This window comes from Scaptodrosophila lebanonensis, unplaced genomic scaffold, assembly GCF_003285725.1.
Source record: "Scaptodrosophila lebanonensis strain 11010-0011.00,11010-0021.00 unplaced genomic scaffold, SlebRS2 tig00000043-arrow-pilon, whole genome shotgun sequence".
In the NCBI taxonomy this organism is placed as follows: domain Eukaryota; kingdom Metazoa; phylum Arthropoda; class Insecta; order Diptera; family Drosophilidae; genus Scaptodrosophila; species Scaptodrosophila lebanonensis.
The window spans coordinates 9,624,427-9,640,314 of NW_022060545.1; the positions used below are offsets into that span (position 1 = coordinate 9,624,427).

The 15,888-nt window shown below is 35.6% G+C and overlaps 1 protein-coding gene across 1 annotated transcript in view; it reads left to right on the forward strand.

The window, feature by feature from the left end:
* Positions 1-15,888, forward strand: part of LOC115623206 (glucose transporter type 1) — a 139,365-nt gene that overhangs the window by 120,063 nt on the left and 3,414 nt on the right. Inside the window, 11 exon segments of the mRNA XM_030517430.1 lie at positions 1,171-1,336; positions 2,052-2,219; positions 2,818-3,074; positions 3,883-4,007; positions 4,074-4,352; positions 4,429-4,706; positions 4,777-4,899; positions 7,460-7,663; positions 8,279-8,418; positions 10,968-11,071; positions 15,316-15,831. Coding sequence (XP_030373290.1) covers positions 1,171-1,336; positions 2,052-2,219; positions 2,818-3,074; positions 3,883-4,007; positions 4,074-4,352; positions 4,429-4,706; positions 4,777-4,899; positions 7,460-7,663; positions 8,279-8,418; positions 10,968-11,071; positions 15,316-15,831 — 2,360 coding nt within the window.

A 15,888-nucleotide genomic window follows, 5' to 3' on the forward strand; every position in this document is an offset into this window, starting at 1 on the left:
GCCATGGCCTGGCATTGTACATTATATTCGGTTTGTTTGATTTTGCCATGTTAATGAAAATGTAAATTTTGTAAGACGCTTTGACGCACACAAACACACACACACACACACACACACACGCCCACACTCATAATATACCATTACGTATACGCAACGTTAAACGTTAAGCCGTTAAAGCAGCCGCAAACTGCATTTTTATTTGCTTTGCGTTTGCATTTTACACTCTACTAGCAGGAAGCAGAAGGAAAGCAAAAACAAATGCCAACAATTTACTTTAAGTATCTTTTTATGTTCACAACAGTTTCCACACCCCCAAATCCAATCCCAATCCCAGTTCCAGTCCCACTCCCACTCCCACTCTCTACTTCTGACTCCTTTATGCTTGCCACGCAAATACTTTCTGCAACTTGCAACTCATCCGTTCCTTTGCTCTCTCTACACGTACACAGTAAATGTATATATCTGCCTGTATTTTCATTTTAGCTTGTAACCATAAAATTTATGTTGCTTCATTCTTCAATAATTGCATAGCTCAGTAAATTTTAATGCAAGCGGTCATAAATAAGTTCCGCTTGCCCCTCAAATAGCTCTACCTCTACTTCGACTGCAACTTCCATTTTTAACTTCTTAGTTTTTGCCTTTCACAAAAATAAATTACATTATACGCTAAATAACAACTGCATACATATACAGATATATACACACATACATACATACAAACGAGTACATACGAATGTGTACCATAAAAGTCTGAGAAAGCCAAAAGGCATTCTGCAATTACATTTCACAATTGCAGCAGCAACAACAACAATCATATAAAAACACACACAAACACACAAGTAACTACAACTAAAGTGCATTTTTGCTTGATATTTTCTTTAACTGTGCCAACACAAAAACCCGTAAAATGTAAACCAAACTACAACAACAACAACTACAACTACAACGACAACTACTATATCAACAAATGCGACGATGAACATCTTGCGGCTGTAACTTGGGGCGCTGTATTTTTGCATGGCATGCAACGGCAAACTGCAAACTGCGGCACTTGAAAATGCGGCACGTGACGTCACGCAATGTGGCAATTGAATAACGCACAACAAACTTACATGCATCATATACATAAACATATACATTTAAATATATATGATGTGTGCTTGTCTGCAGTTTGCAAAAGCAAGTTAGCGTGATGAGCATGAATCTATCAGCGAAACTCGATGAGCTGCAGAGAGGCGATCGACACCTGGAGACGACAGTGGCTTTGTGTGAGATTCGCACACAGCTGCAGGAGCTGACCAAGTCCGTGGAGAGCTGCCAGAGCGAAGTCTCAGAGGTATAATTAGTAGAAGCCACCAAAATAAGCATAACAAGCTGGTTGACAAAACTCAAGAATCTACGACAATTTTAATTTAAACCCCAAAGAGTAATTGTTTTACATTCAATTACATATTTTTATGTTCTTTTATAGTTAGTTCATTGTACCATTTTAAATTTTGAAGACAAAATACAGTTTGAATTGAAATTCGTAATCGAAATGTTTACAAATTGGCTTAACAAGAATTGCTTAGCCCTAGCTTATAATGTTATAAAGTGTTCACAAACTTAGTTGTTAAATTACTAAAATGAATAATACATTTGGTTGACTTTTAGCTTCTTTTGGAGTCTTATTATAAGTATCGCAAATGTTGCAAGAAAGTAACTAAATAGGGAGTAGAGTTTTATGGGTTAAAAATATTTTCTTTTGAACATATATATAAACTAGTTTTGTATGCTATTTATTAGGTAACATAATTTTAATTACATTCCTAATTCACTTTTATTTGCACTTGTCAAATATGTAGGAAATTTAAGTGTTAAAAATTGAATTGGTTTTTAAAATCAGACTTTATGACTAGTACTTTTATTTCTTAAAACAACTTTTGAACAATGCTTCCAAAATATGTAATTATCTTAAATCAATTAATTAATTTTGTCGACCCGCACTAGGCACATCAATAGGCAGCATCAATAATACTAACCTATATTCCATCCATTCGTTGTCGATTTAGGTAAAACGCGACATGGTTGCCATCAAACACGAACTGGATACCGTGCAGCAGGTGAAGGAGGAGATCGAGGAGCTGCGCGAATATGTCGACAGACTGGAGGAGCACACACACAGATGGAAGCTAAGACTTTTAGAACAAGTTTGTAGCTTAAATTATTTGCCATGTTGTGTAATTAAATACTTAAAATTTCATTTCTATTCATCTACCAAACAAAACACAGTCCAACAAAATGACAACCACCGAACCACCACCACCACCAACACAAATCAATAACATTCGCATGCTCATGTTGTGCAATCTATGGGTCAAAGACCAGGAGCCACATGAGCGTGTTTCTCTCATCAATCCCACACACATACAGACGGCTTTGTCATCAACTCACATTTTTATTAAATAAGTCTTAGATATTATTGTTTTATTATTTCTACGAATTTCTCCTAAGTTTGTAAATAAAAATTACAGAAATTCTCAAAAATAAAAGGTTGTACTCTGTTGGTTTTATTTTAATTTTAATTGATTTGCTATTATTATTAGAATTCAAATTAGATCTAGAGAATTGGTGCCCTTCCTTGCAAAAAAGTATGCTATAAAATATTAATAATTCTGTTTTACTTGCACACTCGTTTGCAAAGCGTTTGAAGCCTGCACAAGCCAACCCGCCCACGAATTACCAACCGGTTAATTATCCTCCCCCAGCCCCCTCCCCTTCCAGTCCCCAACTCTGGCTATACAAACCCATTAATGATTGTCTTCTCACTGCTTACAGGGTCTCACCTTCTTTCTCACCTACTCGATATTCTCGGCGGTGCTGGGCATGTTACAATTCGGCTACAATACCGGAGTCATCAATGCGCCCGAAAAGAATATCGAGAACTTTATGAAAGACGTGTACAAAGATCGCTATGGCGAGGACATTAGCGAGGAGTTCATACAGCAGCTGTACTCGGTGGCAGTCTCAATATTTGCCATTGGCGGCATGCTCGGCGGTTTCAGTGGCGGCTGGATGGCCAATCGATTTGGCAGGTTAGTCTGAATCTAAAACTAACAAATAGAACTCGTTAGTATACTAATTAACTTATGTCTGAGTAGTAAGTAAATTATAAAAAAGATTGTTGAAAATCCTAGTAGTGTACCCAAATGTTATATTTTTTCATTTATGTATATATAAGCGAGACAAGACCTATTTTAGAAGCGAAAACAAATGAAACGGAATGCAACTATAAACAACATTTAGCTTCAAACTAAACTAAAAACTAATTTAGATAGAATTTTTTTATTTTCGCCGCAGAAATGGTCCAGCACTGATAAATAGAAAACAAAAATGTTAAGAAACTTTAACTCCTATTGCAATACAAAACTGATATAATAGAACACCCCAAAAGAAAACAAACTAGCAATATAATTAGTGCTGTCCTACCCGACATCCAAATGCACTAATAAACAAAATCAAAGAAAAGTTGTATACCTGCAAATATGCATTGCTTGAAAAATATACTATATGTATAGGAGTATTTATATACCCAGTCTAAACATTTGGCCATATATCAGCTTGTTTATATGAACATTTATTACTAAGAAAGTAAACTACAATAGTTCTCTAGTGTTGCAAGCATTTGATTCGACGATTGGTCAAAAATAAGTGCTTCTTCCAGAAGTTGATTTATTATTTTGATGGCATACATTTAAAATAATATTTTTGTTGATAGGTCGAATAGCGATAGGTTATTATTTTAATTTGTTTGCTGCAACATATTCAAATGTGGATTCCAGTTTCATTTTCGAATATCCCTTAATGCTAACAATTTACAAATATTTTGCATTCATCCCACAGAAAAGGCGGCCTATTGTTGAACAATGTGCTCGGCATATCGGGTGCTTGTTTGATGGGTTTTACCAAAGTTAGTCATTCCTATGAAATGTTATTCCTTGGCCGATTTATAATTGGTGTTAATTGCGGTAAGTAATTGCGCATTGCAAACTATAAACAGAGCGCTATAGGTAGTTCCATGCTGTTCCATGCAGGTCTCAATACATCATTGGTGCCAATGTACATCTCCGAAATAGCGCCACTGAATCTACGCGGTGGCTTAGGTACTGTTAATCAATTGGCTGTGACTGTAGGTTTACTATTATCCCAGGTGCTGGGCATTGAACAAATCTTAGGCACTAATGAGGGCTGGCCGATACTGCTAGGTCTGGCCATATGTCCGGCAATATTGCAATTAATATTACTGCCCGTGTGTCCCGAATCGCCCAGGTATTTGCTCATAACCAAACAATGGGAGGAGGAGGCGCGCAAAGGTAACAAAACTGGAAACTCGCATTATCACCCAACTCATGTCATGGCATCTCCTCTTTGCTTTTCAATTTGGTGCAGCACTGCGGCGCCTGCGCGCCTCCGGCTCTGTGGAGGAGGACATCGAAGAGATGCGCGCTGAAGAGCGTGCCCAGCAGGCTGAGAGCCATATATCGACCATGGAGCTCATTTGCTCGCCAACACTGCGTCCGCCATTGATCATTGGCATTGTGATGCAGCTGAGTCAGCAGTTTAGCGGCATTAATGCCGTCTTCTACTACTCAACGTCGCTCTTCATGAGCTCCGGACTGACTGAGGAGAGCGCCAAGTTTGCCACGATAGGCATTGGCGCCATTATGGTGAGTTCTTCCTCTATTTACGGGCACGTTTAAAATTCCTCTGCAACTGTAACTCAATGCCCTCATGCAGGTTGCAATGACTTTAGTCTCCATTCCGCTGATGGATCGCACTGGCCGACGAACGCTGCATTTGTACGGACTGGGCGGCATGTTTATATTCTCCATATTCATCACAATTTCATTTTTAATTAAGGCAAGTACACGCGTTTCCAACGCCCTAGTCAATGCAATGCGAAATGCAAAATGCAAACCGCAGCCTCGGGCAAGTATCTCTATTAGCATCAGTTTCAGTATCCGTATCCGTATCTGTATCTGTATTTGTATTTGTATCCCTGGCCAGTTTTAGTGGCCATCTCTCTGTGTTTTGTATAATTAATTGCCTATTTAGCGGCGCTGGCTCTATGCGCTGCTTTTAAAACTTTCGGGCATTGCATTTTGTTTTGGTAATGATGCTCATGATGTTTATGATGTTTATGAAGATGATGATTACGATGATTGCGAATATAGTGACTTTTACTAAGCATTTGTTTGTGTGTTTGTGCTTTTGCGCGCTACTAAACCAAAATGCGTGCATTTGCGAATACATATATCTACATATCTACCTACCAACCTAGTACTTATATTTGAATATTGATATAAACGTTTTATATATTGCCTATACATATATATACCTACATTTTTTATGCATGAAGTTGTTGTGTAGCCCCAAAGTCCCCTAGCAACTGAACAGAACGATGGCATGACAGTTGTCCCGCGCGTATTCATACATATAAATAATTAATGTGAGATATATACTTATTTGAATTAATAATAAGTTTAATTTATAGCCCAGCGCCTATTTAGGGTTTGCCATTTTTCGTTCCATTTTCTCTATATTTTAGATTTATTTAAGTTACGCTCAGGCGCTTCAGTTCAGTAAATTTATACGATAATTTATAGCCATTACAGCCTTTTTTATTGAATGCAGTACACGCTCGATACAGTTACAAAATATAAACAAAAGAATGTGAAACTAATTCTGTATAAATTGTGAACAATAAAATGAACAACAATAAAGGAGACATTAACAATAAGCGAATGGAATGATCCGAAAAAGAGAAAGTGTTTCTACTACTGTTGAAAAGAAATGACGAAAAGTAAAATACATTATTTAAACATTTTTTACTAACGAAACAATTATTAATTTATTAATCTGTTTTATTTGACAGTTCGCCAAAATATATTTATTTCAAATTAATTTGTTTGTTTTAACAAACATTTTAATATCAAATCATATTAAAGAAATCAATTTATCTTCTTTGAGAAATTTCATGATTTGAAAAAAGAAAAAATATTCAGATAGAAAGCAATTTTACGAAATTCATACATTCAAATATTTGAAATGAATTGGAATTTATAATAGTTTTTGATAAAATTAACATTTGAAATATTTTTGAGATATGATTTTATGAGTATACTTAAGAATTATTAAAATCGAGCGTTTACTGTAGCCCTTAATTATATTTTAAGCTTAGTGATCAATAATTTATGTTATGTTGCATGCATTACACTAAATCTAAAAGCTTTTAGTAGTGCTTGAATTTAAAATGATACATTATTACAAATGGCTTCAACAAATTCAGTTACATTAATAGCACGTCGTTTGCTTGCTTGCCTGCCTGTTTATGTTGTGTTTAGGTTAAGTTATTGCATAAACGAGCTTGCAAGTAAGCGGAAAAGGGAGAAATAATGTGGAGAACTGCCCTTTAACCGGAAATATTTGGAAACAAGCTCGTTTATGCAATTGTCTCTTCCCCTGATTAGAAGCTATTCTCGACTTGGCAGGCTTTTTGCCCCCAAAACACACATAATGAGAATCATTTAACGAATATGCGGAGAAAAAAGAGAGAATTATTTACCATTTAGTTTTATTCATAGTTTATTACTTATGCTTTCTGCTTAATCGGGCTCGAAAATGTGTGCTTAAAAGCATTGTAAGTTTCTCACAGACACGGACACAGACACAGCCTCACACAACAAAAGTCTGAAAGTTTTAAGGCACAAAATGCAAAATTTCACACAAGATATAAAAAATATATATGTATAATAATAACATAATATTTTAGTAGAGAGCTGTCGCTCACACAAAATGGCAATTGGCAATAAAAGAGCAGAACACGCGCTAATATGCTTTAGTTGCAAAGTTTTCCACACACACACACACAGTTCCACACTTTGCCACACTTCTGGGAGTGTGCGAGATATGCAATACGCTGCTTAATCAGTTCATTTATAATTAGTTATAATTTTATTTATTAAGCTACGACTATTTTAGGTGAGATTTAAATGTTTAAGCAAGACTTTCTCAGCTCCCCGAGAGCCAAAATTAAATCCAACTCGAACTAACTAACTAAACTAATTAAGCAACTTGTTTATGCAAATTACTATTTTAAGTCGGAAACCGGAACAGCCTTCAACTCATGCATAAAAGTGTTTTTCGAAGTCAAGAATGAATTATTATGAAGACGCGTCTGTGGGTGGCAGGCAAAGGAGTTTCTTTAGCTTAACTCTTTCATTTTCATTTTAATTTCCATCGGATTATTATAATTATAATTGTCTGCGCGATAATGACTCTATGATTTGTTTTGGTTGATTCTTTGATTCGTTAAACTCTCAATTATATGGACAAAGAGCAAAAGAAAAGAAAAAGCCTACAAATCATCGAGAATAGGATTACTATGCATGTTGTATAGGAGTTTTTTGGTTATGTACAGGAAATGATCGACTGGATGTCATATCTATCGGTGGTGGCCACGCTCGGATTCGTTGTATTCTTCGCCGTTGGACCCGGCTCCATACCCTGGATGATAACAGCGGAGCTATTCTCACAGGGCCCCAGGCCCAGTGCCATGGCGATTGCGGTTCTGGTCAATTGGATGGCCAATTTTGTGGTCGGCATTGGTTTCCCAAGCATGAAGGTAAGTGTTAGTCTCAGACTAAATATTTTAAATGGAAATAAACTGCATAATCCAGATTATACACAGGATTTCAAAATTAAATATCCATTTTGTACAAAGAACGATTCCATTGTTGAATATCAGAAAAGAGAGAAAGAATTGAATAAGAGAATAAGAGAAAGAGTATAAGTAAAGCTCAAGCTCAAGCTAAGAGTGCCTCTAGTGCCATCTCTTAAGAAATCGTACAACTAATGTTTGCATTTTACTGTATGTATTTAAATGCAGCTTAAATATATAAATAAAACATTAACATTTATACAATTAGCATAGTAGGGATATTAAAGCAGAAATTTAGTATTTTTAAATAATATACATATATGATATATTTTATTTTTTGGAATACAGCTCTTTTTTTCAAACAAGGAAGCGAACTTTTATTATTTTATAAGTTTTCCATAATTTTTTCTCGTGTGCCATAAATGTGACATATAATCAAATTCATGGCTTCAGAATTTCCTATACTTTACGAATCGTTAAAAGTTGCTATAAAATTGTACGGAATGTGATTCAAAAGTAACAGATTATTCATAATTTTTAAACTTTTCTTAAATCATTTGAATTCGATCATTTTTTCAGACTGCCCTGGAGAACTACACCTTCTTGCCATTTAGCGTATTCTTAGCCATATTTTGGATATTCACGTATAAGAAGGTTCCTGAGACCAAAAACAAAACGTTTGAAGAGATCTTGGCCCTCTTCCGGCACAACAATGGCAGGTACGTACAACAAAGTTAGCCCTAAAGCACACACTTCTCATGACAAAAAACAAAAAAGAAAAGAAACAAATTCGAAATGTGATGCGTCCTCTGTCAAAAACTCCAATTCAGTACTCAGTCACATAACTCGTAACTACAAATAATGTTTTATTTTTCAAGAAAATGCAAAGTTCGAAAACATTCCCAAAAACAGAAAAACCAGAAAAGCAAAAAAGGCAGTGTCCATCATTTCAATTACTTGGAAGTTTATTATGCGGTTTGCATATATCATATATACAAATTATATATATTGCGCACACATATCTCTACCTCCTACAAACACATCAAATAGTGGCGTTGTAGGCCCCTCAGTTAATTAATTATTATTTCAAATTCCAACTCTTTGGTTTCGTTTGCGGCACATTTATTTACAAGAACACACACACATACACACTTTAATAGCTTTGAACTACTACTATTTATAATACAAAAAAAAAAACATATGCCTTCTATATATATATATATATATTAATATCACTGTACTAACCACAACAACAACAACTACTACTACAACAACAATCAAACAAACTAAACGCCTTAAAGGACTTTTCGAGATAGTAGACTGTACGGGTAAGTTGCATGATGTACCAAAAACGCGAGCCCTCTTTAATAGTATACAAAATATTCGTATAGGAATGTGCGGCGCGCTTTAAATGCCGCCTTCAATTCCAACTGCCAAGACACTTACGATTAAAATTGCAATTACAATTAAAAGTGCAAACTCTCGCTCTCGCTCTCTCTGTCTCCTCATCTCTCTGTCTCTATTTAAAGTAGCTCGTTCACTGTACTTTATTAGCTAAAAAAAACTAAAACTAAACTAAACAAAACAGAACCTAATTGTACATTTAAAATAAATAATAATATCAATTAATTTCAAAACCACTTGCGCTCAAGTTTCAACATTTTTACTGGCATGTCTGCTTAACTTTGCCTGACTACCTCGTTCGTTTCGTTCCAACATTACTATCTACAACAACAAAAAACAAAAACAACAGCAACAACAACAAAAAAAAACAAAAGCTAAAGCTGGCAACAGTTCAACATTAAATATCAATTTATATTTAGCAACAAACAAAATAATAATACCATACCCATTTAAATATTTAATATGAATTTTTTAATACTACTCTACTTATTACCAACCACCACCACCACCACTGCTACTCTCTATTTTAAAATGCCATTTCATTATATCAAGCGTTTTGTACCTCTCATGTCAACAACAAGAACAACAGCGGCAACAATAATTACAATAACAACAATAGCGCACACCAGCAATTCCAATTACAAATTTCTAATTCATAACACGTACCCGTTCTTCATCCCCTCACCCCATAATCTCGCTTCGAAACCAGCTCTGTCTTTATACTCCACGTTCATTGTTCATTATAATAATAAATTGGTTAGTTTAAAGCACCAAATTTTAATGGCCAAACACTCTCTCTCACACACATATACACACACACCCAAATACTTACACTACACCTATGCAAATCCACACACACACACACACCCTTACACACACCGACACTCACTTATTATGTTGTTTACCCATTTAGTGAGGACAGCGTTCATGACCACGGCAGTTGTTCGACGGCAGATATTGAAATATCGCAACGGGACTCTAATGCTGAGCGTCCCAAAATGCATTAAAATCTCCAAAACTGCCACCGCCACCACCCGCAACAACAACAGCAAATACAACAATTGCCACAATTACAACAACTATAGCTACAACAACATTAGCCTCCCGCCATCTTGTTTTTTTTTTTTATTAAATGTTATTAATTTTTTATTATTTTGCAGCAAAAAGATGCACACAATATGTTGTTTCAGTTAAGTTTACTTTTAGTTATTAATTGTTTAATTTTTTGTCGCACACACACACACGCACACACATTTTTCTATAGCTTTAGTTTTTTTGCCAATAAAAGAAAATGTTAAATAAAAACAATGCTTATAACTTCTTAAAAAAGTTTTGCATAATTTGCATATGAAAGCCGCGCTTAATAACTTCCAAGCAAAAAAAAAGAGAAAAAAGGGAAAACTTTTTCCAGCTACACATGACGTTTTCCTGCTACAATTAAGTAAATATATATAGCAGTCAGCCAGTCAGTCAGTCACTCAGTAAGTCAGTAAGTCAGTCAGTCGGTGACAGTCAACCAGTCTAGACGAACATACAATTTACACTTTTCCACTACATGCGTATATGAACTTTTTGTATGAGTGTATACCCCCACCCCCTATCTTTCTGAAATGTAACCAACAACCTATTTACATCTCCCCCTCCCCCTTCCACTACAGCCCCACAACCCCACAGCCCCACTACACCACAAACCTTTCATTCGTGTGCGTGACGCGTGCACGTCTCTGTCTCCGTCTCCGTCTCTGTCTCTGACTCTTGCCTTCTGCCTCCCGTGTTTGTGTAACTCAAAATTGCTCATTAGTTGCAAAATTAAACTTAAATACGTTTACACTTAAAACATAATCGTAGAGTGTGCGAATTTCAGGAGTATGCTAAACTGCACAAATAGCTTGGAGCCTCAAAGTATGAATTCTGGCATCGAGCATGCCGCATTGATGGTATCTGAGGAGAAGACCCAACATGACTCACGTAAGAATCTACAAAAAAAAAAAAAAAAACAATAAATAAATAATTACAAAAAAACAAACACACACACACCATTTACAACAACAAAAACAGAAATTAAATCAATTTTTTTTTAAAGAGATGAACTATTACCTCCCTCTCTGTCTGTGAAAATGTTGCCTTTATATATTTTTTTGTTTATTCTCACATTATTTGTTGTGCAAATTGCTCGTTCATAACTATAACAACAACAGCAACTAAAACAACAGCCAATTCTACAATATTTACGTATCAATGTTACACATACACACACACACATATATATATATATATATATATATATATATATATATATATATATATATTAAACAAACACACAAGCATATAGAAGCCAACGCCCTTGTTAAACAACAACAAAAAAATCAACACATGTGTAAACTTTACCTTTTAACTAACAACACTACTAAAAAAGACCTGTAAACTATTAACATACACACATACATACACACACACACACACATACACAACACACACTCACTCACACTCTAGCGTGTACTACATGTCGCATACTTAATGCCTGTACTACATGGCGTATACGCATTACACTCACATAGAAAGTGAAAATTATGAAAATATCACACCAAATTACGCATAATCATTTGTTTTGTTAACCCCGCTCCCATGTTTCTTCGGTTGATGAGCAATTAGCCATAAATGTTTTATTTATTTTTGCTATTAAGTTTAATATTTAAACACATTTTCACATTTCGCCATTCAAAAAATGTTTACTAACAACCAACAGCCATGCCAAACCCATTTTGCGCCTTTTCCACTCTCGCTCTTTAGTAATATTTTTTTATCAGCCATTTGCAAACTCGTTCGCATATTGTTGATGTCATTTGAGATGCTTTAGGCATTTAGAATTTGCTTTCCTAATTACTTATGTTTGTTTGTTCGTTCGCTACCCTCACTAGTTATCCTTCTGGCCATGCAATTGTACAGCCGGTTATCACAAGATCAAAGCAAATGCTGTGGTTAATAAATGCGTACCGGAGAAAAAACAGCTAATTGTTTGTGGCTGCAAAAGTCAGCTTGAATGGGATGTTAAGCAACCAATTCTAGGAATGGCTGTGTATGCAAAATTGAAATATTTATCCACTACAATGCAAATTGTGGCTTGTCGAATTTTGGAAGCATTTAATTCAATTTTCGTCATATTCGGGTAAAATAATGAGCAGTTCCTCTACTTAGCTCAATATTTTATCATCAGCAGACTTTGCTATCGACTTTAGGCAAATTAAATTAAATTAATTATTAAATTAATTGATCCCTCCAAGAAATTAAAAAAACAATAAAACTTAAGCTACAAATATCATACAAATATAAGCTTCATTAATTTAAAAAATAATAACACATAAACAGCGAAACCTTATATACTTACTATGTAATATATTTTGTTTTAGTCAGACAGCCAAATTATTTGCAGTCCAACATATTGAAATGTGTTATTATATACAAGTAATGTAACTTCAATCAAAAGATAAAAAAATATACTTTTTTTTGCTATAAAACAAACGTATCTGTAGGTTTCCAAATTTCAGCCATACTTTTTAAATGAATAAGTGCAAATAATTTGTATGCACTGAAATTCTTTAAATATTTTCAATTGTTTGCTTCACATCCAAGCTATCCAATATATGAAATCGTTTCTATCAGAATCAAGTCAAGGGTTTTGCCGAAGCTATTATAGACAGCAATTTGAAAGCTGATCAAATATTAAATATCATCTTGTACAATTGCATGCCGGCCAATCATTTTGTTAACTGTCGAATTCAATTTATAGTTTTTGTAGCTGCTTGTAAAATTGTCGTAGCGAATTGGTCTAAACATATAATACTAATAATATTTATAGTTATATATATATATATTAAATAATCAATAAATACTATTTTTCTAACCAATTAGATTTTAAAAAAACTATTTAACAATTAATATATTTTTTAAAGAACAAAAAAATATAAATTGATTTCTTCCATATTCTTTATTTTCATTCGTACAACAACATTTTTGGCATTTATGAATTTTTAATGTTCAAAACCAACAACAACAAAAAACAAAAAACTTCTCATACAAATCCTTCAATTCAATCTAACTATTGGGCCTTGAAACATATTGGATATAATCAATCAACCATCAAATGGATCTTTTCACAACAATAACAAAAACAAAAAACACACAAATACGCAAAACAAAAACAATAATTACCAAATGCTGTATGTAACCAAAACTGAAATATGTTTGCAACAACAACAACAACAACAATAATAATACCAAAAACAACAACAAACAAACAAATTGGCATTTGTGCAAATGCATGAAAATTAAACTGAGATGTAAAAAAACAAAACAAAAAATATTTAACCCTATAACATTTGATTGAAAACCTGAAACTAAACTAAAGTCTTTGGTACGACTTCGTTTTCATTGACGGTTGAAGGCATGGGTCCCTACCCCCTAAGCGATAGCACCAACCTCTTGGGTCCAACATCGACAAGTTATGCGAGCGGGCCCGGAGGCGGCATAGGCTCGGCAGCTTGCTACACGAACTATGGTACAAATATACAAACGCCAGTTCCTAATCGAAAGTGCTACTACGATGAGTCTGACTATGGCGGCGACGGCTTTCGGAGGCACTCGGCGCACGGCAGGATGTCGATGTCATGTACGTCCGCCACAGGTAGAAGTGTAGAACGATACTCGTACTGTACTTTGCAAGCAAAGCAGAGCCACCGCAAGCAAATGGTCACCGCAAAACGTACTCACAGATAATCTATCTACTACTCGTACCTACTTACATGTACTATATATATATATATACATACTCGTACATATAAAGCCACCATAAGTTTAACAAGTATCTTGAAGCAAGCGCCACCGCCTTGGGCAACGTATTTACAAAGCATTTACACAATAATGTCGCGCCTACTTGACTACTTGAAAATGCTATACTCGTAAAATAAGAAAAACACCACCGTACTTCACCTTGCACCCCAGCTGATCAAAAAGAAAATAACGCTATACCTACCAATAAAAACTATTTGAATATTCTATGCAACTGAAAACTGCTCGCATTCAAATCACTTGATATACCCTGTACCAGAGAGAGCATATACTCGTACCTATTGTCACCTGTGTGTAAAGAGGAAGATCATAAACTGCTCATCTGCGCATCCTATAATAATAACATTCCTATTTAAGATTCTTGATGCATTCAAATGCCAATCATAAGAATAAGGCATTAAGAGCTGGTGCACAAAATAGTAGCTTATAAACATGTACTTGTACCTAAATATGTCCGAACTATATCGAATTTGGGGGAATGGTAGCCCTATCATAAATGTCTTGTATTTCCTTTCCGTCAGGAACTTTGATAGGCACTTGAGTATTATATTTATTTTGTATTCTATTTTCTACAATCTCCTTTGTTATAATCAAGTTACCAATAAACTTTATAGTGGTACAGGGTATTCCATAGTCGTATGCACACGACTATACCGTTTTATCTCTAGGTTAATAAGCGCAACGAACTGCTGACAGTTCGATTTAATCTAATGGAACATTGAATTGTAACTAAACAAAATTTCCCTTCATTTTGAATTAATTTTAGTCCTCGTTTTTTATTTTAGTACGCAACTGAAAGCTAGCTACGGACCAACTAAAGCAAAAATTGGCTAAGTACATAAAATCAAATTGAAAACATATCAATAAACCGAATGTGAACAACACTACGACTACTGACCACCAATTCACACCAACACACAAAAATATCAGCCATACACTGCCACCCTATAAAGTGCCAATACATGACATGCTACTCATCATTTCAGTTATTTATATAATTGTTGACTTAATATATAGTTTTTACTTTACAGCTATAGCATGATCTTTAGTCTGATATCTAGCCTGAGCATGTGTCATTATTGGCATGAACTTTTTGCATGCACTGTTTGAACTAACTAAACAACTTTAAAGTAAATCAAAGTAAACTAAAGCTAAAGCGCCTCGCTGCACTAAAAAAATTTAAAAAAAAAAAAACAAAAAACAAAAGAAAAAACGAACACAAAAAGAAAACAAACCAAAGGAAAAGAAAAACAATTAAATTTGGTTGCCACCATTTTATTAAATAGCCTCACATTTGGTTTTCAATCTCTATTCCTTTTTGCTTGCCGCACGATCGCGCGCGCCTCTCTTTTTCCCGCTCCCAACAGCTGCATCCGAGCGATTTTTAGAAGGCGGCCGAAGTACACACCAGGGCCGGAACGCTGCCTCTGTGCCCCATCACCTTCGTCAGCAAGCACCTGTCTGCCAGAACAGCGGGCCTTGACTGAGGAACAACACCAGCACCAGCGCCACACCTCCTGAAACTGCCATCAGTGTACACTCAGCAGCAGCGTCAGCGGCCAACGCTGATGCCGAGCAGCAGCAGCAGCAGCCTCATCCGCATCCGCATCAGCCACACCAGTCTAGATATACACACGAATATGTACATTATAGCTATGAAAAGGATATCGTATGTGAACAAACTCCTCAGAAACAGCAGTCCCAACAGCCACAACAGCAGCCGGGATCCTCCTCAGCTGCCAATGCCATGCACTGCCACACAAATTCCGCCGCCTACAGTGAAGCCACTATTCCACATTGCCATCAGCAATCGCAGCCACTGCGCAAGCACAGTCACAGTCACAGCCACAGTCCGCATCACAGTCGCCACACCTCACCGCACAGTCGCCACACCTCACCACACACCAACAGTCAGCACTCGCAGTCGTCCTGCATGGCAA